The following is a 19,706-nucleotide window of genomic DNA, read 5'->3' as shown; positions in this document are numbered from 1 at the left end:
GGGGGCGTTGTTCCTGCTCCTATAGGCTCAGTTCTCCCACCTTTGTCGCCTCCCTACAAGTCCTGATTGACAGGGCCAGGCAGCACTCACATCTGTCTGCCAACCCTGGGCTCTGGTTAAATCTCGCGCCGTTCAGCATTTGGCGCAGGCGCGGTGAGGGAAAGACGCTCGCAGGCTGCCAGCTTCCTCACCCCGCCTGTGCCGAATACTGAACGGTGCGAGATTTCACCCAGAGCACAGGGCTGGCAGACAGATGCGAGCGCTGCCTGGGCTGGCCCTGTCAATCAGGACTTGTAGGGAGGCGACAAAGGTGGGAGAACTGAGCCTTTAGGAGCAAGAACAATGCCCCCCCTGCTCCTAGAGACTAATTAGCATATTATAAAAGTTAGATTTCTGGCGTAACGGGGCATAGATAAAAGTAGGAATAGGCTAGTTAGGTTCAGCTGACATTAGCACATCGCTAGCTTAATAGGGTACAATCTGGTGACAGAATCCCTCATTAACATCAATAAGTGTCCATGTGGCTACTTTGATGCCAGCTCTTGTTTGGGCCAGGCTCAACTCAACTGAATATCACGGGGGGCATCGTTGGCAGTGTGAGATCTACACAAATCTGACTTGGGCTTGGTAACCCCTACTGCCCTGTCCAGGAAGCCGTGCCCGACAGCCAGCTGAGGCATCGCCCGTGACGTCATTTCCTGCCTGCTTGACGTTACGTTGCCGCCGCCTCCTCTTCCCGGCGCACGTCACTTCCGCGCCTATCATCTGGCGATCGCCGGCGGCAGGAGGGATCTGCTGGACATTTCAATCCTCTTTTTGCCTGGATCGCCTGGTGCCACTTTTGCTGCCCTTGTCTCCTGCCGTCATGTCGGAGTTTGACGCTTTCGGGCCTGTCGGTAACGGAGTGTCCGAGGAGGACCCGGCCGCCGCCTTCCTGGCACAGCAGGAGAGCGAGATCGCGGGGATCGAGAATGATGAAGGCTTCAGCATCCTGGACAGCGGGGACGTGCCCGGCGCCCTGCACGATGGCACAGCGGGTGAGAGCAAGGAGCTGGCGGGTGGTCACTGTCACCTACCGGGAACATGAGGGGGAGGTCTGGGCCGTTAGTAGTCCTATCGGGACCGCCATCAGCAGGATGATGGCTGCCAGTGCCACATGGGGAAGGTCAAGTCATTCTATCTCCTCTCTAGTCAACGACCTTCCATCTCTGAGCCCCCTCGGTGACCCCTGGACGTATAAAGCGATTAGGGAACTTTCACACTTGCGGCAGGATGTTCTGTCGCCGGAACTGCCTGCCGGATCCGTTAAAAAATGCATGCAAACTGATGGCATTTGTCAGATGGATCAGGATCCTAATCTGTATGACAAATGCATTGAAATGCCGGATCCGTCTCTCCGGTGTCATCTGGAAAAAAACTGATCCGTCATTTTTATTTTATTTTTAACATTTTTTGTGGTCTCAGTATGCACAGATGGCAATGCCGGATCTGTTTTGCCAGAACACTTGGCGCTAGATCTGGCATTAATGCATTTTAATGGGGGAAAAATATCGGCATTCAGGCAAGTCTTCCGCTTTTCTGGCTGGAGATAAAACCGTAGCATGCTACAGTATTATCTCCGTCCTGAAAAGGCAAAAAGACTGAACTGAAATCCTGAAGACATCCTGAACGAATTGCTCTCCATTCAGAATGCATGGGGATAAAACTGATCAGTTCTTTTCCGGTATTGAGCCCCTGTGACGGAACTCTATGCCGGAAAAGAAAAACGCAAGTGTGACAGTACCCTAACATGATAACTTAGGATACTTCCACACTAGCGTTTTTCTTTTCCGGCGCTGAGTTCCGTCCTAGGGTCTCGATACCGGAAAATAACTGATCAGGATTATCCCCATGCATTCTGAATAGATAGAAATCCGTTCAGGATGCATCAGTTCGGTCTCTACGTTTTTTTGACGCAGAAAATATCGCAGCATGCTGCAGTTTTATCTCTGGCCAAAAATACTGAACAATTGCCGGAATGCCGGATCCGGCATTAATTTACATTGAAGTGTATTAGTGCCGGATCTGGCATTAAGTGTTCCGGCAAAACGGACCCAGCTTTTCAGTCTGCGCATGCTCAGACCTTTTTAAAAATGCAAAAAAAAAATATTATACTGTGTCCGTTTTTCCAGATGACACCGGAGAGATGGATCCGGTATTTGCACGCATTTGTCCGTAGATCCGCATCCGTCTGACAAATGCCATCAGTTTGCGTCCAGACGGAACTGCCTGCCGGAACCCTCTGCCGCAAGTGTGAAAGTCCCCTTATACACATAAGGGCTCTTTCACATCTGCGTTCTTTTCTTCCGGCATAGAGTTCCGTCGTCGGGGCTCTATGCCGGAAGAATACTGATCAGGATTATCCTAATGCATTCTGAATGGACAGTCCGTCCTTCAGGATGCATCAGGATGTCTTCCGTTCCGGAACGGAACGTTTTTTGGCCGCAGCAAATGGCGCAGCATGCTGCGCTTTTTGCTCCAGCCAAAAATCCGGAACACTTGCCACAAGGCCGGATCCGGAATGAATGCCCATTGAAAGGCATTGATCCGCATCCGGCCTTAAGCTAAACGTTGTTTCGGCGCATTGCCGGATGCGACGTTTAGCTTTTTCTCAATGGTTACCATGGCTGCCGGGACGCTAAAGTCCTGGCAGCCATGGTAAAGTGTAGTGGGGAGCGGGGGAGCAGCATACTTACCGTCCGTGCGGCTCCCGGGGCGCTCCAGAGTGACGTCAGGGCGCCCCAAGCGCATGGATCACATGATCCATGCGCATGGGGCGCTCTGACGTCACTCTGGAGCGCCCCAGGAGCCGCACGGACTGTAAGTATACTGCTCCCCCGCTCCCCACTACTACTATGGCAACCAGGACTTTAATAGCGTCCTGGGTGCCATAGTAACACTGAAAGCATTTTGAAGACTGATCCGTCTTCAAATGCTTTCAGTACACTTGCGTTTTTCCGGATCCGGCGTGTAATTCCGGCAAGTGGAGTACACGCCAGATCCGGACAACGCAAGTGTGAAAGAGGCCTAAGTAATATCTGTATACATTGCTCGCTGGCGGTGTATGTTTCCGCTCTGCTGGTGATCTATCAGTCTGTGCCGTTAATAATTCAGTGTTCCTCTGGTTACACCTGGATTAGCCTGTACTTTAACCCTGTAGCTGCCTCCCGGAGATTACTAGGCGTTACGCAGGGTTAAGAGGATTATATGCAGGCTGCTGTAATATATGGAGTGTACGGTTCTGTATGTAAAATAGTTACAAGACATGCCTCATGGTCAGCTATACAATCTAATGCCAGAGACGGAGAGGGGTTGCTCTGTCATTAATTTTAGGAAGTACATGGAGCGGGAAAATGCAGAGCGCTCACTGCCGGTATCTGTTTTCCCGTCACAAAAATACAGACGGGAGAGTTCAGTGACAAGAATAGTATTTTTCTCTAGACAGAGGGGGGAGGTGACATACTAACAGCGGGGATCCCTGTTTTGTGGGATCCGCTATTTGCGAACAGCAAAACACTTATGGCCGTGTCATGAGGCCTAATGCTGTGCAGTCCGGTAAGAAGAGCAGAGGTCGGAACTCGCACTGTCGCATGCAACGAGTTTCTCGCATTGAACTCAGTTGTGTGCACGAGTTATTCACTGAAATGTATCCGTATAGCAACACCTGCTTTTTTTTTTTTTTCTTTTTTCTTTGACCTGCTCAGTATGAAGGCCGCACATGCTCAGTTTCATCCTTCTACTGCCTCCTGAGCTGTGATGGGGAGAGCATGGACACGCCTCCTGAGCTGTGATGGGGAGAGCATGGACACGCCTCCTGAGCTGTGATGGGGAGAGCATGGACACGCCTCCTGAGCTGTGATGGGGAGAGCATGGACACGCCTCCTGAGCTGTGATGGGGAGAGCATGGACACGCCTCCTGAGCTGTGATGGGGAGAGCATGGACACGCCTCCTGAGCTGCAGCAGAAAAGACACTCCCCTTAAAGGGGTTTTGCCATCACATACAATGGGGGCATATCACTAGGATATACCCCCATTGTCTGATAGATGCGGGTCCCACCTCTGGGACCCACACCTACAGGGAGAACGGAGTGGGGAAATGAATGGAGGGCTCACTGCGCATGCATCCTAGTGATATGCCCCAGTTGTCTGTGATGGGAATACCCCTTTAAATTCCCAGTCCGCTCCTGGTCAGAGAACACAGATATTCATGTCGGTGACTCAGACTTGTGCTAAGCCCTCAGAAAGAGTTCAGAATATGGCGATGAAGGTGTTGTTGGTGGAGGCCCCAAGTTCTTGAAGCGATACCAATTTTCTTTTAAAGAGGACCTGTCACCACTCCTGACATGTCTGTTTAATAGCTTCAGGCATTACCCATGTAATAACTATTCTGGAGCATCTATTCTTATGGCTCTATGTTGTGCCATTCCTTTATTATTTCTACTAGAAGTTATGCATGAATTGCTAGCAGTCTTCTAGTAGAAATAACAAAGGAATGGCACAACATAGAGCCATAAGAATAGATGCTCCAGAATTATTATTACATGGGGAATGCATGAAGCTATTAGCAGGCATGTCAGGAGTGGTGACAGGTCCTCTTTAAGGTTGCATTCACATGCAGCAGATTTCTTGGACTGTTTGGTTTCTCTGAATGGGCCAAAATATCTCCCATAAGTGCATGCCCTAATAGTGTTTTCTTGAGGACCCCACCTTATGGGTTTACTGTAGTAATTCAGGGACTTGCTGATGGGGGTCTCGTGACGAGTCCCTTGTATTGTGCGTTACAGGAACTGTATTTTGCTGTGCAGGTTGAAAAGGAGGAAATTCCTGTGGATAAAACGGTCAAATGGTCATTGTGAAAAGCAGATGCAGCAAATCGCACAAGTCATGGAATTTCATGGCATGTCCCAGCCGGACGAGCCGCTTGTTTTCTTCCTGACTCTGTACAATGCCCATTTTAATGAATGTAATGTTGCTGATTGCAGCGTGCGGAGAGGACGATGAAGGTCAGTAGTAGTAGTATGTATGTGTGCTGTATTAGGCCACCTGCGCACATTGCGGATTATGCACGTTATACAGTACCAGCAAAGCGTATGAGACGAGACAAATCATGTGTACGTTTTTGCTTTTTTGTTGACTTTGAAATCCGAGGCATGTCAATTCTTTGTGTGGATTTGACACTTTTCGTTCAGGATTTTTACCAGACAGCCCGCTCCCGTGTGCAGGTAGCCTATAGGAGTTTGTGTACTCCCAGGAGCCAGGTAGACAATGAACCTAGACATTTACTGCCAGAACTTTTCATTAAACAGCATCTGTCAGCAGTTCTGTGCCTATGGCACTGGCTAACCTGTTACATGTGCACTTGGTATCTGAAGACATCAGTGTTGGTCCCATGGTCATATGTGCCTGTATTACTGAGAAAATTATGTTTTTAAATATATGTAAATGAGCCTTTAGGAGCAACAGGGGCGGTGCCATTACACCTATAGGCTCTGCAACTGCCGCAAATGACTTTCACTGCCTGGCCCTGTCAAAGCGGAGAGGGCATGGCACTAGCAGAGAAAGCAGTCTCTAGGTGTAATGGCAACACCCCCGTTGCTCCTAGAGGCTCATTTGCATATAGTAAAACATCATTTTCTCAGCAATGTGGGCACATATGAATATGGAATCAGTTTCTAAACACACATGGAACAGGTCAGCCAGTTTCATGGGTACAAATTTGCTGACAGATACCCTTTTTGGCTATGGAGATCCAACTGGATCCTATTGCGTACAGTAAGGCCTCATTCACATTTCCGTTTTTCACTAACGTGTGCTGTCCACATTTTCCGCTTACAGCACACATACCCACTGATTTAAATGTGTCTGTTCACATTTCAGTGTTTTTATTTTAATTAAAAAAAAAAGTCTGACTGTGGGTCAGTAAAAAAAAAATCACAGGGACATGCACTACTTTGATCCGTGATGCGGACCAAGCACGCCCATTGAAGTCTATGGGTCCGTGAAAATTACTGACACACATCCATGTTGTGTCCGTTTTTCACTGAAGACTATTAGGAGATTCTTTGGGAATTGATTTTCAGCTGAGCAACGTCGGTGAATTATGGATAGTAAAAATGGACACATGGACTAACCACTGATCCTTTACGGATGAAATGTGTACCCTTTTTTTTTTTTTTTTTTTTTTTTTTTTTTTTTTTTTGGATGTGACACGGATATGTGAACAAGGCCTAATTGATTACTGGCCAGATCTCCAGGAGCCGTTGCCCTGCCTCTTAATGTTCTAATTGGCTCCCTAGAGTAATTTTTCCATCCATGTACTATGCATCTTTAGACCTTCTTGGCCTTGTAGTGTTTTCTTTAGATCGCTGTACATAGTTATAGAATAGAAGATATTGCGTAGAAATGGCACAGCTCTAGAAGACAATGTTCAGGAATTTAAACGGGTTCTCCAGGAATAATTTTAAGGGGTTATCCAGGTATTGATAATGATGACCTATCTTCGGGATAGGTCATCAGCTCATCGGTGGGGGTCCGAGTCTTGGTCCCCCCCCCCCCCGCCCACTGATCAGCTGTTTCAAGGAGCTGGTGTCCTCCCCTTAGCTCTGGGGGCACAGGTTTCTAAGCAAAGCGATGTACATAGTATTGGTGCAGTGTATTGCAGCTCAGCCACATTCACTTCCATCAGGGCTGAGCTACAACTGGGCCATGTGACCTATGTATGGTGATGTCACATGCCTTTGAAGAGGCCACAGCACTCATTGTCCCATGTGTCGGACCCCTGCTGATCAGATATTGATGACCTATCCTGGTGATAGGTCATCAATATATATTACCAGATAACCCCCTTAACATGGCTGCCAGCAACCTGTCCTACAATGTGAGCAGGACTGGTTGCCTCCGCTTACACAGCTGACTAGGGGGATGATGCCTCACTACACAGTACGCTCTGTCCCTTGCATATAGTACACATTGGTGAGTGTTCCTGTCGGGCTACTCAGCCATGATAGCATATCCTAGCGGGATCATATCATTACCATCTATGATAGAGCAGTGTAATGAGACCCCTCACCCCCCTTCCCTAGGTAGCTGTGTGTATTGTTGGCCGAACCCGCAGAGAATGGCCAACAGTCTAATGTGTGCGAGTAGCTCCTGACACTTCCCAGACAAATGTCATCGGACAGAAGGATTGGGCGAAGTGACTATCTTTGTATGACCCTTTTATTCTCAAAGGCGTTAAGCCACCACCAGAAGTGTCTGGGAGCACCTTTCTCCCCGTTAAATACACATACGTGTTTGCCTGAACTGAATATTTTTGTACATGGGGAAATCATCATTTGGCCAACAGTTATCGAATGTGTATGGCAGCCTGTGGTTAATATTTGCCACCATGAGTGTTAAAGGGAACCTGTCATCAACTTTCTGCTGACCTCACTGAGGGCTTATTTCAGCGGTGTGTCACTCATGAGCTAAAAGCAAGTGTTTGCTGAGAACCAGCATCATAATCGTTGCAGCCCAGGCCTTGAAGAGAGTCAAAGCTACCTGAGAAGAGTCCTGGTTATTCCTGCTCTCCTGCTCTCCTGTCCACCTGCTGATGATTGGCAGTTCTCTCCTAGAGCGAAAAGGGAGAAAACTAGCTAGGAGACCATCAGTCATCAGCAGGTTGGCAGGAGATCATGAATAACCATGACTCTTCTCAGGTGGCCGAACTCTTTTTTTTTTTTTTTTTTTTTTTTCCAGGCCCGGTCTGCAATGATTGTGATGTTGGTTCTCGGCAACCACTTATTTCTAACTTATAAATGACAGACCACTGAAGTCAGCTCACCTGTCTCTACTTTACTTTATTCTGCTGTCAGTATAAAGGTGATGACAGGTTCCCTTTTAAAGGGACACTGTCACCTGGATTTCACTTACTGAGCTATTAACATCACCACATCAGTCGCTACGATTTACATTAAAATATACTAGTGTTACTGCCCTGTGTCTTGTAATTCATCTATAAAATCGCTTTTATTAATATGCTAATTACCTCAATAAGGGGCCCAAGGGGCTGTCCCTCTGGCCGTTGGAGCCCAGCCGTGCTAATTTATTCACTCCTCTTCACCAACGTAATGTTTATGCAGCGCCCGTAATCCCGTGCATGCGCCGTGGATACACATGTCAGCGCCCGTGTGGTGTTCTGGCATGGGCCTCACAGAACTCATTGAGCATGCGCCAGCTTTGCTCGACCCGCTCCTGGTCCTCCACCCGCCCGGCAACTTGCGCCACTACGCTCTTCCTTTCCGGGTCGATCGAAGCTGGCGCGAGCGCAATGAGTTCTGTGAGGTTGACGCCATGACACTGCGCGGGCGCTGATATGTCTATCCATGGTGCATTCGCGGGATTACGGGTGCTGCACAAAAATTTTCGTTGAAGAGAAGTGAATAAATTAGCAGTGGAGCAGTGCTGGGCTCCAACGGCCAGAGGGACATCCCCTTGGATTTTTATAGACAAATTACAAGACACAGGGCAGTAATACTAGTATATTTTAATGTAAATCGTGGAGACTGATGTGGTGGTGATAATAGCTCAGTAAGTGAAATCCAGGTGACAGTGTCCCAGGATAAAATTGTTTATATAGGGGGCAGAATGGGTTAATGGCGTTGGGCACCTTGTTAATCTTCTGCCGCTGACATTCAGATGCTTTTCAAGTCCCTGTTTGACCCAGGAGATGCCAATCATTGGCCACAGGGATGGCCTGCCTTAGCTAGTGATTGATTAGGCGGACGTCTCCAGACATTTCCAGTCAGGAAGTTAAGAACAGCAGGGACCCCTGTATGCAGTCTGCCCCTATATATGAAAACTGTATCCCGCCAGACACCATTTCTTTAAAAATGAAATGCTGTCTTTGTCGCCCATAACAGCTATCGTTTTCCAAGAGCAGGAAACCAAATGAAAGCTGCGTTGTGATTGGTGGCTATGGGCAACAAAGACATTATTTCCTCTAGACGGTTTTATAATTCTGACCCTTGAGCGTTCCTGTGACCTGGCATGAAGTAGGCATTGGAGGAAGCCCACGATGTATGCCACTGGGTAAGTTTGCCTTCTGAAGCTGGAATGACTGGTAAGAGGTTTGGTGGGCACTGTAGAAGAACAGGACAGTATACATGTGGCGCAGAACTTTCAGATCACTTCATATATTAATTTAATCCTTTTCTGTTCTTTATTATACAGATGGGGTTTTCAATGGTGACTTCTACCAGGTAATATCAATGTTTGTTCAGGTAAAGCATTGATGGACGCTGAATGTCCTGACATTATTAGGGCATCTGAAGGAGGTCTCATTTTAACCAGCTCGGGACTGGGATATGGGCTCACCTTCCTGATATAACTTTTTTTCTGTTTGACTTTTGCCATGAAATATTTTTTTGCTCCTTCTTTCTTTTTTTTTTTTTTTTTTTTTCCTATTCGCCTCAGTTACAGGAGAAATACAGCCCCTCTGAGAGGTTGTACAAGCTGATCTGGGTCTGCTAAGACCCAGCAGCTCATGCAGACATACGACCCCCATTGATAACATAATTGCTAGGACTAGAGCAGGAAGCGGCATTGCTGCTTCCTGATCTGTGTATAGAGCGATGGAGAAGGCATGGATAGTAGAAAACCATACGGGGAGCCACAGCTGGCTTCGCACTCCCGCAGTTGCATGGTTAGCATGCAGATACTAACTCTGCAAGGATGTTCCTGGGTTATATTGTGACCACATGGACATCTATTGGCAGTTAGCAAGCGGTTAAAGGAAGCTGCCTGGAGTCCCCCCTCCCTTCTTTGTTCTTGTCAGCGATAACACTTCTCAGTGTATCTTCACATTTTTGCACTTGGTAAATGCCTTTATATATTCTGAGTTTTTCACACTCATGTCCCTTGCATTATTCATTGCCGCTCTCATTTTCACAGTACAGTACTGCAGTCCATGGCTTTTTTTCTTCTTCTTCTTAAGGAGGTTTCCCCCCCCCCCCCCCCCCCCCCCCGTCTAGGGGGAAGAAAAGGCTGAAAGACGCCATTCAAACATTTGTTTAAATGGGTTATCTAGTTTCATGAGGACACTGGAAAACCTTTTGGGATCAGGCTGCAATGAAGACCAGGTAAGTACTTACATGGCAGGTCTCTTGCCGCTGCACTGGCTCTCCTGGCCAGGCTCTATTTACCCGGCTGCAGCAGTGATGTCACGTATACAGTATGTGGCTGCTGTGGTGATTCACTGGCCTCGATGGTGCACTGCAGATGCCAGTTATTGGCTGCACTGATGAGATGTTCTCAGTGTGATGTCACACCCGGGTACATAGAGCCCGTCCAGGAGAACCACTGCGGCAGTGTAGGATATGCCAGGTAAGTACTTACAGCTTCTTTATTCCAAGCTGTTCCTGAGGGCTGTCAGGTTTTTTAACATATAAACACAAATAATAAATAAAAAAAAGCCAAAGAAGTTTGTCCATAAATGTGTGAACTAAAATGACACATTTGTGTTAGTAAGCACTTCTCCTTTGCCGAGATAATCCATCCCACCTCACAGGTGTGGCATATCAAGGTGCTGATTAGACAGCATGAATATTGCACAGGTGTGCCTTAGACTGCCCACAATGAAAGACCACTCTGAAATGTGCACAATTTTGCCTTACGGGTGGGTGGGGATCTTGTGTGGCCATCATTTGCCTCACGCAGTGCAACACATCTCCGTCACATAGAGTTGATCAGGTTGTTGATTGTGGCCCGTGGAATGTTGGTGCACTCCTCTTCAATAGCTGTGCGAAGTTAGAAGTTAGCAGAATATTGGCAGGAACTGGAACACGCTGTTCTATATGCCGATCCAGAGCATCCCAAACATGCTCAATGGGTGACATGTCCGGTGAGTATGCTCGCCATACAAGTACTGGGATGTTTTCAGCTTCCAGGAATTATGTACAGATCTTTGCAATATGGAGGCCTGTACATTATCATGCTGCAACATGAGGTGATGGTCGTGGATGAATGGCACAACAATGGGCCTCAGGATCTCGTCACGGTATCTCTGTGCATTCAAAATGCCATCAATAAATGCACCTGTGTTCGTTGTCCATAACATACGCCTGCCCATACCATATCCCCACCGCCACCATGGACCACTCGATCCACAACATTGACGTCAGCAAACCACTCACCCACACAACGCCACACACGCTGTCTGCCATCTGCCCTAAAGAGTGAAAACCGGGACTCATCCATGAACAGAACGCCTCTCCAATGTGCCAGACACCATCGAATGTGAGCATTTTCCCACTCAAGTTGGTTATGACGACGAACTGCAGTCAGGTCCAGACCCCGATGAGGACGACGAGCATGCAGATGAGGTTCCCTGAGATGGTTTCTGACAGTTTGTGCAGAAATTCTTTGGTTATGCCAACCGATTGTTGCTGCAGCTGTCCGGGTGGCTGGTCTCAGACGATCATGGAGGTGAACATGCTGGATGTGGATGTGGAGGTCCTGGGCTGGTGTGGTTACACATGGTCTGCGTTTGTGAGGCCAGTTGGATGTACTGCCCAATTCTCTGAAACGCCTTTGGAGACGGCTTATGTTAGAGAAATGAACATACATTGCATGGGAAACTGCTCTGGTAGACATTCCTGCAGTCAGCATGCCAATTGCATGCTCCCTCAAACGTTGCGACATCTGTGGCATTGTGCTGTGTGATCAAACTGCACATTTCAGAGTGGCCTTTTATTGTGGGCAGTCTAAGGCACACCTGAGCAATATTCATGCTGTCTAATCAGCACCTTGATATGCCACACCTGTGAGGTGGGATGGATTATCTTGGCAAAGTAAAAGTGCTCACTAACACAGATTTAGACCGATTTGTAAACAATATTTGATAGTAATGGGTCTTTTGTGTATGTAGAAAATGTTTCAGATCTTTTAAGTTCAGCTCATGCAAAATGGGAGCAAAATCAAAGGTGTTGCGTTTATATTTTCGTTCAGTGTATATATGTGTGTATTATTAATAATAATATTTATATATTTTTGTGTGTGTGTGTGTGTGTATATATGTATGTATGTGTGTGTATATATATATATATATATATATATATATATATATATATATATATGTATATATATATATATGTACATGTACATGTACAGACCAAAAGTTTGGACACACCTTCTCATTCAAAGAGTTTTCTTTATTTTCATGACTATGACAATTATAGATTCACACTGAAGGCATCAAAACTATGAATTAACACATGTGGAATTATATACATAACAAAAAAGTGTGAAACAACTGAAAATATGTCATATTCTAGGTTCTTCAAAGTAGCCACCTTTTGCTTTGATTACTGCTTTGCACACTCTTGGCATTCTCTTGATGAGCTTCAAGAGGTAGTCACCTGAAATGGTCTTCCAACAGTCTTGAAGGAGTTCCCAGAGATGCTTAGCACTTGTTAGCCCTTTTGCCTTCACTCTGCGGTCCAGCTCACCCCAAACCATCTCGATTGGGCTTCAGGTCCGGTGACTGTGGAGGCCAGGTCATCTGGCGCAGCACCCCATCACTCTCCTTCATGGTCAAATAGCCCTTACACAGCCTGGAGGTGTGTTTGGGGTCATTGTCCTGTTGAAAATAAATGATGGTCCAACTAAACGCAAATCCGGATGGAATAGCATGCCGCTGCAAGATGCTGTGGTAGCCATGCTGGTTCAGTATGCCTTCAATTTTGAATAAATCCCCAACAGTGTCACCAGCAAAGCACCCCCACACCATCACACCTCCTCCTCCATGCTTCACGGTGGGAACCAGGCATGTAGAGTCCATCCGTTCACCTTTTCTGCGTCGCACAAAGACACGTGGTTGGAACCAAAGATCTCAAATTTGGACTCATCAGACCAAAGCACAGATTTCCACTGGTCTAATGTCCATTCCTTGTGTTCTTTAGCCCAAACAAGTCTCTTCTGCTTGTTGCCTGTCCTTAGCAGTGGTTTCCTAGCAGATATTCTACCATGAAGGCCTGATTCACACAGTCTCCTCTTAACAGTTGTTCTAGAGATGTGTCTGCTGCTAGAACTCTGTGTGGCATTGACCTGGTCTCTAATCTGAGCTGCTGTTAACCTGCGATTTCTGAGGCTGGTGACTCGGATGAACTTATCCTCCGCAGCAGAGGTGACTCTTGGTCTTCCTTTCCTGGGGCGGTCCGCATGTGAGCCAGTTTCTTTGTAGCGCTTGATGGATTTTGTGACTGCACTTGGGGGACGCTTTCAAAATTTTCCCAATTTTTCGGACTGACTGACCTTCATTTCTTAAGGTAATGATGGCCACTCGTTTTTCTTTACTTAGCTGCTTTTTTCTTGCCATAATACAAATTCGAACAGTCTATTCAGTAGGACTGTCAGCTGTGTATCCACCTGACTTCTCCACAACGCAACTGATGGTCCCAACCCCATTTATAAGGCAAGAAATCCCACTTATTAAACCTGACAGGGCACACCTGTGAAGTGAAAACCATTTCAGGTGACTACCTCTGGAAGCTCATCAAGAGAATGCCAAGAGTGTGCAAAGCAGTAATCAAAGCAAAAGGTGTCTACTTTGAAGAACCTAGAATATGACATATTTTCAGTTGTTTCACACTTTTTTGTTATGTATATAATTCTACATGTGTTAATTCATAGTTTTGATGCCTTCAGTGTGAATCTACAATTTTCATAGTAATGAAAATAAAGAAAACTCTTTGAATGAGAAGGTGTCCAAACTTTTGGTCTGTACTGTGTATATGTGTGTGTGTGTATGTATATGTGTGTATATATATATGTATATGTGTGTGTGTGTGTGTGTGTGTGTGTGTATGTGTGTGTATATATATATTATATATATATATTTTTTTTTTTTTTCGCTGTTTGATCAGGAGTCTAATGGACCAACAGATAGTTATGGAGCAATTTCCCAGGCCGATCGTCTACAAGCAGAGCCAGAGAGCATCCGCAAATGGAGGGAGGAACAAAGGAGTCGTTTAGAAATACTTGGTGAGAAACTCGCGTTTTCATTTTATTTAAAGTATCTACAGACCCCTGGCATCAGAAAATTACCTATAGTTTAAATCGTGTTTCTCTGTCCTATGGATAAGACATCTATGTGGAGAGCTAGGATCAAGGCTGCAGGAGCCCCTGAGGCGCAACATTTGTAGGGGTTACTTGGTGCGGCATAAGGCCCCTTTCACACGAGCGAGTTTTCAGCGTGGGTGCAATGCGTGACGTGAACGCATAGCACCTGCACGGAATCCTGACCCATTCATTTCAATGGGTCTGTGTACATGAGCGTTGTTTTTCACGCATCAGTTCTGCGTTGCGTGAAAATCGCAGCATGTTCTATATTCTGCGTTTTTCACGCAGCCCTGGCCCCATAGAAGTGAATGGGGCTGTGTGAAAAACGCATTCCATCCGCAAGCAAGTGCGGGTGCGATGTGTTTTTTATTGATGATTGCTAAGAGATGTTTGTAAACATTCAGTTTTTTTATCACGCGCATGAAAAACGCATCAAAACGCATTGCACCCGCTCGGAAAAAACTGAACAACTAAACGCAATCGCAGACAAAACTGACTGAACTTGCTTGCAAAATAGTGCGAGTTTCACTGAACGCACTCTAAACGCATCCGGCCCCAATCCGCAACGCCCGTGTGAAACCAGCCTAAGACTCCACTAGGAGCTGCCTGCTAAGTCTGGGGCCAATCCTTCTGGGTTCTGGATGTGTTCTGTCGGGCTGGTGTTCCTGGGCAGTCCCAGCATAACTGGGAGGTGATGCTGGCACGCTGGATCATCCTGGTGGTGTTCAGAAGGTCCAGAGCCTTTTCTCTGCCTTCCTCCCGGCCTAGAGCAACTTAGAGGCAGGGGGGCGGGCTTAGTTTTCTCAGCGTGCTCTGCGCGCGAACAGTAAGTTGCGGGATGCACCTTCTGGTATTTGGAACGCATGGGGCTACAGCCTGCAAGCATTTGTGTATCCACTTATGGAAAACTCTCCTTCCCTGTCTGGTACCATGGAGGAAGAGGGTAGTCAACGCGCTGATGTCCAGGAGGGTTATGATGTCAGACCGGTATTCCTGGTGGGGTAAGGGGGTCAATCCCCACCTTTTTATTTCTTCCTTCAGTGTCTAATGGGGACTTATTTTCTTATTTTATTTTAGAATATCAGAGGGCCCTAGGAAAGCTACCACTAAATCTAAAGGAAGAGTGTGCTGTATGCAAGAAAAAACAGCATTGTGTGAACAAGGTGGTAGAGGAGGAATCCCCATCACTACTTCAGAGCATCAAAGATATTGTCAAATCTGAAGTTTCCAATTCAATGAAAATGTTTAAAAAGTGCCTCCCTTCCTCAGCCTCGGGCAAGCAGGGTCACTCTAATATAGTATCCGATTCAGAGTCTTCAGACGAGAATGAGCAAGGAGAAATCCTAGAAGATTCAAACTCTTCCTCAGATTACGAAACCATGGGTAGACCTTTATTTTCCCCTGAGGATATGGATTCTTTGCTCAAGGCTATTAGAGCCAATATGAAGGTGGATGAATCTAGGGAACACAAATCTATTCAAGATATAATGTTTGGTGACCTGGGGCACAAAAGATCTTTCTGTTAAATGAAAATATAAAATATTTAATTCAGAAATAGTGAAAAAAAAAAACTGACAATGTTTTTTATCCCTAGAAATGTTAAAAGAAAATATCCTTTTCATGAGGGCGAGTCCTCCTGCTGGGATAGGCCTCCTAACTTGGACGCCCCAATCGAGGACCTCCGGTGCCTTGAAAGATCCGATAGTCGGGCAGAAGTATACCTTAAAGTATGGGAGGCCTCTACACAAGCATTTAAACCAAATATTGCCACTACCTTTACTGCCAGGTCTTTAAAGTTATGGCTACAAGAGTTAGAATCCCATATCCAGAATAAAACCTCCAGAGACAAGTTGCAAGGGGTGTTTCCTACTATCTTTAAAGCGGTGGACTTCATTTCGGATGCTTCTGCGGATGCATTAGGATTTAATGGCAGGTCAGCAGCTCTATCTAATTCTTCTAGGAGGGCCATTTGGCTTAAGGGGTGGTCTGGTGACACAGGTTCAAAAAATAAGCTTTGCTCTATTCCGTTCCAGGGAGATTTCCTTTTTGGGTCGGTTTGGACGACCTTTTAGAAAAGGCCTCTGACAGCAAAAAGGGCTTTCCTGTTTCCAGACCCCCTAAAAGACAACAGATATTTTTTTTTTTTTTTTTTTTTTTTTTTTTTTTTTACTAGAACAAAAAAAAAAGCTGAATAATTGGAAAGAAAACAGAGGTAGAAAGGATAAGGGATTCTGTCACCTCCCCTCAGCCAAAAAACAATTTAAAAGCAGCCATGCAGCACAGCTTACCTGGATTAGGCTGTGCTCTTTTATCTTGAAATCCGTCCAGCAGTTACTTCAAAAAACGACTTTGATCAATAAGGAAATGCGTCCTGAAGGTGCCCAGAGGGGCGTTTTTTTTTTTTTCTTCCTAGTGAGCCCAGTACCGCCCCTCTTTCAGTGCCCAGCCCGCCTTCCTTGTATTTTCTAACCGCCGCCCCCAGCCTGCCACAGCCTCCCCTCCCTCTCCTCCCCCTCCCTCACGGCGAACGAAGTCTCGCACAGGCGCAGTACCCACTGAGGGCTGCGCCTGTGCGATCATCAGGAGACTGAGGGCGGCAGCTTCATCTTCGTCACTGGGCATGCGCCGAGCCCAGTGACGTCCGATGCTCGCTCTTCCCTCAGTCAGCAGTGACGAAGATTAAGCGGATTTCAAGATAAAAGAGCACAGCCTAATCCAGGTAAGCTGTGCTGCATGGCTGCTTTTAAATCGTTTTTTGGCTGAGGGGAGGTGACAGAATCCCTTTAATACCCAGTCCACTTCAGGGCCCAAGGCTGGTCAACAATGACTGTTACTGTCCCATGGGGAGAAGAATTTCTCTCATCTCGAGCTTGGGAAATAATCTTTGCAAGCCCTTGTATTACTGGTATTATAAATGACTGGTTTCGTCTAGAGTTTCTCTCCCCCACCGGAAACGTTAAAAATTACAAATCTGGTTGTCTTAGATTTGTCTAAGACGATATGTTTTTTTCCCTTTTTAAAGAAAAAGGTTCTTGTGCCAGACTCGGAGAAGGGGATTTTTTTTTTTTTATTTATTTATTTTTTTCTTCATCCCTTTTTCTCATACCCAAGCCAGATGGATCATTCAGAATGATTATAAACCTGAGACTTAAATCGGTACCTAAAATACAAAAAAATCTGAATGGAATTCGTACAGTCTGCAATAAAACATCTCTTCAAAAACGGTGTAATGGCTACCATAGACATAAAGGATGCCTTTTATCATATCCTAATTTATGCAGATTTTGAAAAATGGCGGTGTCTATGGAAGGCCAAGTTCATCATTTACAATACAGAGCACTTCTGTTTGGAATATCTCAGGCCCCCATGCTCTTTACGAAATTGATGGCAGAGGTTATAGCCCACATAAGGGAAAGAGACATTCTGGTTTTTCCTTATTTGGATCTTCTAGCGGTGGCAGAATCCGAAGACCTTCTAACCTCTCGTCTTTTAGAAGGAATAGAAATTCTAGCAAAGTTAGGGTGGCAGATAAACTGGGAAAAGTCAAACCTGACCCTTTCCCAGATGTGTGTTTCTAGGACTGATTCTGATTCCAAAATAAGAGAAGACGGTACCTTCAAAAAATCGAACTATCAGACAAGAAATTGCAGTATTAGGCAGAATGACCACCTCCACAATACCTGCTGTCAGTTGGGCCCTGTTTCACTCCAGGACACTTCAATGGCAGATTCTGACGAGTGGCAGGGATCATTGTCCCCATTGGATGCCCCACTTCCTCTCACCCCTCAGGTGATACAATCCTTAACCTGGTGGCTGGAACCTTTAAATCTGACTCAGGGCCTCCCTTGGTATCTACAGGAGCAAATAACCATCGCCACGGTTGCCAGTCCGACCAGGTGGGGGGATCAGCAGGGGGTGTGGAGTTCAACAGTGTCAGGATTCCCAGAATATGAGGGCGTTGAGAGCAGTTCGGTTGGCCTTAAGAGAATTCCTACCCAAAATACGAGGAAATGAAGTAAAAATCTTCTCAGACAGCGCCACTGTGGTATCCTACCTAAACGGGCAAGGAGGGACAAGGTCAAAGTCTTATGTCCTTAGCCGCAGACATTTTTTCTCTAATCTATTTTATGTTCCTTTCATCAAGGCAGTACACTTAAAGGGAACAGAAAACAAGGTGGCAGATTATCTAAGCAGAAACCATTTGGATCAGGGAAAATGGTGTTTAAACCAAGAAGTCTTCAGTCAGATAGTTCAGCTGTGGGGCCAACCTCAATTAGACCTTTTTGCAACCAAACAGAACATAAAATACAACTTATCTTTTTTCAAAATCCTAAAGATTTTCTGTCAGGGATAGATGCCTTCCATGGCCAGATCATCTTTTGTATGCCTTTCCTCCTCTAAGACTTCTTCCGAGGCTATTACAGAAGCTGAGGCACATTCTGATCACCCCGTTCTGGCCCATGAGAACGTGGCTCACTTGGTTGAGGAAGCTATCTCTTGCAGATCCCTGGGTTCTTCTGGACAGGCAGGATCTGTTGTTTCAGGGTCCTTTCTTCCATCCGGAAGTGAAAAACCTTCATCTAACAGCCTGGTATTTGAAGGGGAAATCCTAGAGCGTAGGGGTCTATCTAAGGAAGTTATAAACTCGCCTAAAGAATTATTAGGAACACCTGTTCTATTTCTCATTAATGCGATTATCTAGTCAACCAATCACATGGCAGTTGCTTCAATGCATGTAGGGTTGTGGTCCTGGTCAAGACAATCTCCTGAATGTCAGACTGGGAAAGAAAGGTGGGCTACAACAGCAGAAGACCCCACTGGGTACCACTCGTCTCCACTACAAATAGGAAAAAGAGGCTACAATTTGCACGAGCTCACCAAAATTGGACTGTTGAAGACTGGAAAAATGTTGCCTGATCTTTTGAGTCTCGATTTCTGTTGAGACATTCAAATGGTAGAGTCCGAATTTGGCGTATACAGAATGAGAACATGTATCCATCATGCCTTGTTACCACTGTGCAGGCTGGTGGTGGGGGTGTAATGGTGTGGGGGATGTTTTCTGGGCACACTTTAGGCCCCTTAGTGCCAATTGGCCATAGTTTAAATGCCACGGGCTACCTGAGCATTGTTTCTGACCACGTCCATCCCTTTATGACCACCATGTACCCATCCTCTGGCTACTTCCAGCAGGATAATGCACCATGTCACAAAGCTCGAATAATTTCAAATTGGTTTCTTGAACAGGACAATGAGTTCACTGTACTAAAATGGCCCCCACAGTCACCAGATCTCAACCCAATAGAGCATCTTTGGGATGTTGTGGAACGGGAGCTTCGTGCCCTGGATGTGCATCCCTCAAAACTCCATCAACTGCAAGATGCGATCCTATCAATATGGGCCAACATTTCTAAAGAATGCTATCAGCACCTTGTTGAATCAATGCCACGTAGAATTAAGGCAGTTCTGAAGTATGGTGTTCCTAATAATTCTTTAGGTGAGTGTATCTACCCTTTTATCATGTAGGAAAAAAGTAACCTGTACTATTTACATCAGAGTATGGCAGACCTTA

The 19,706-nt window shown here is 46.0% G+C and overlaps 1 protein-coding gene across 1 annotated transcript in view; it reads left to right on the top strand.

Annotated features, from left to right (window-relative positions):
• The first annotated feature begins 730 nt into the window (after positions 1-730).
• Positions 731-19,706, top strand: part of CLTA (clathrin light chain A) — a 40,608-nt gene continuing 21,632 nt past the window's right edge. The window contains exons 1-3 of the mRNA XM_044270767.1: positions 731-1,037; positions 9,251-9,279; positions 13,942-14,059. Coding sequence (XP_044126702.1) covers positions 866-1,037; positions 9,251-9,279; positions 13,942-14,059 — 319 coding nt within the window. The 5' untranslated portion in view covers positions 731-865. The remainder of the gene's footprint in view (positions 1,038-9,250; positions 9,280-13,941; positions 14,060-19,706) is intronic.

Source organism: Bufo gargarizans, chromosome 1, assembly GCF_014858855.1.
Source record: "Bufo gargarizans isolate SCDJY-AF-19 chromosome 1, ASM1485885v1, whole genome shotgun sequence".
NCBI classification, from domain to species: Eukaryota; Metazoa; Chordata; class Amphibia; order Anura; family Bufonidae; genus Bufo; species Bufo gargarizans.
This window is presented reverse-complemented; position numbering and strand designations above follow the sequence as displayed.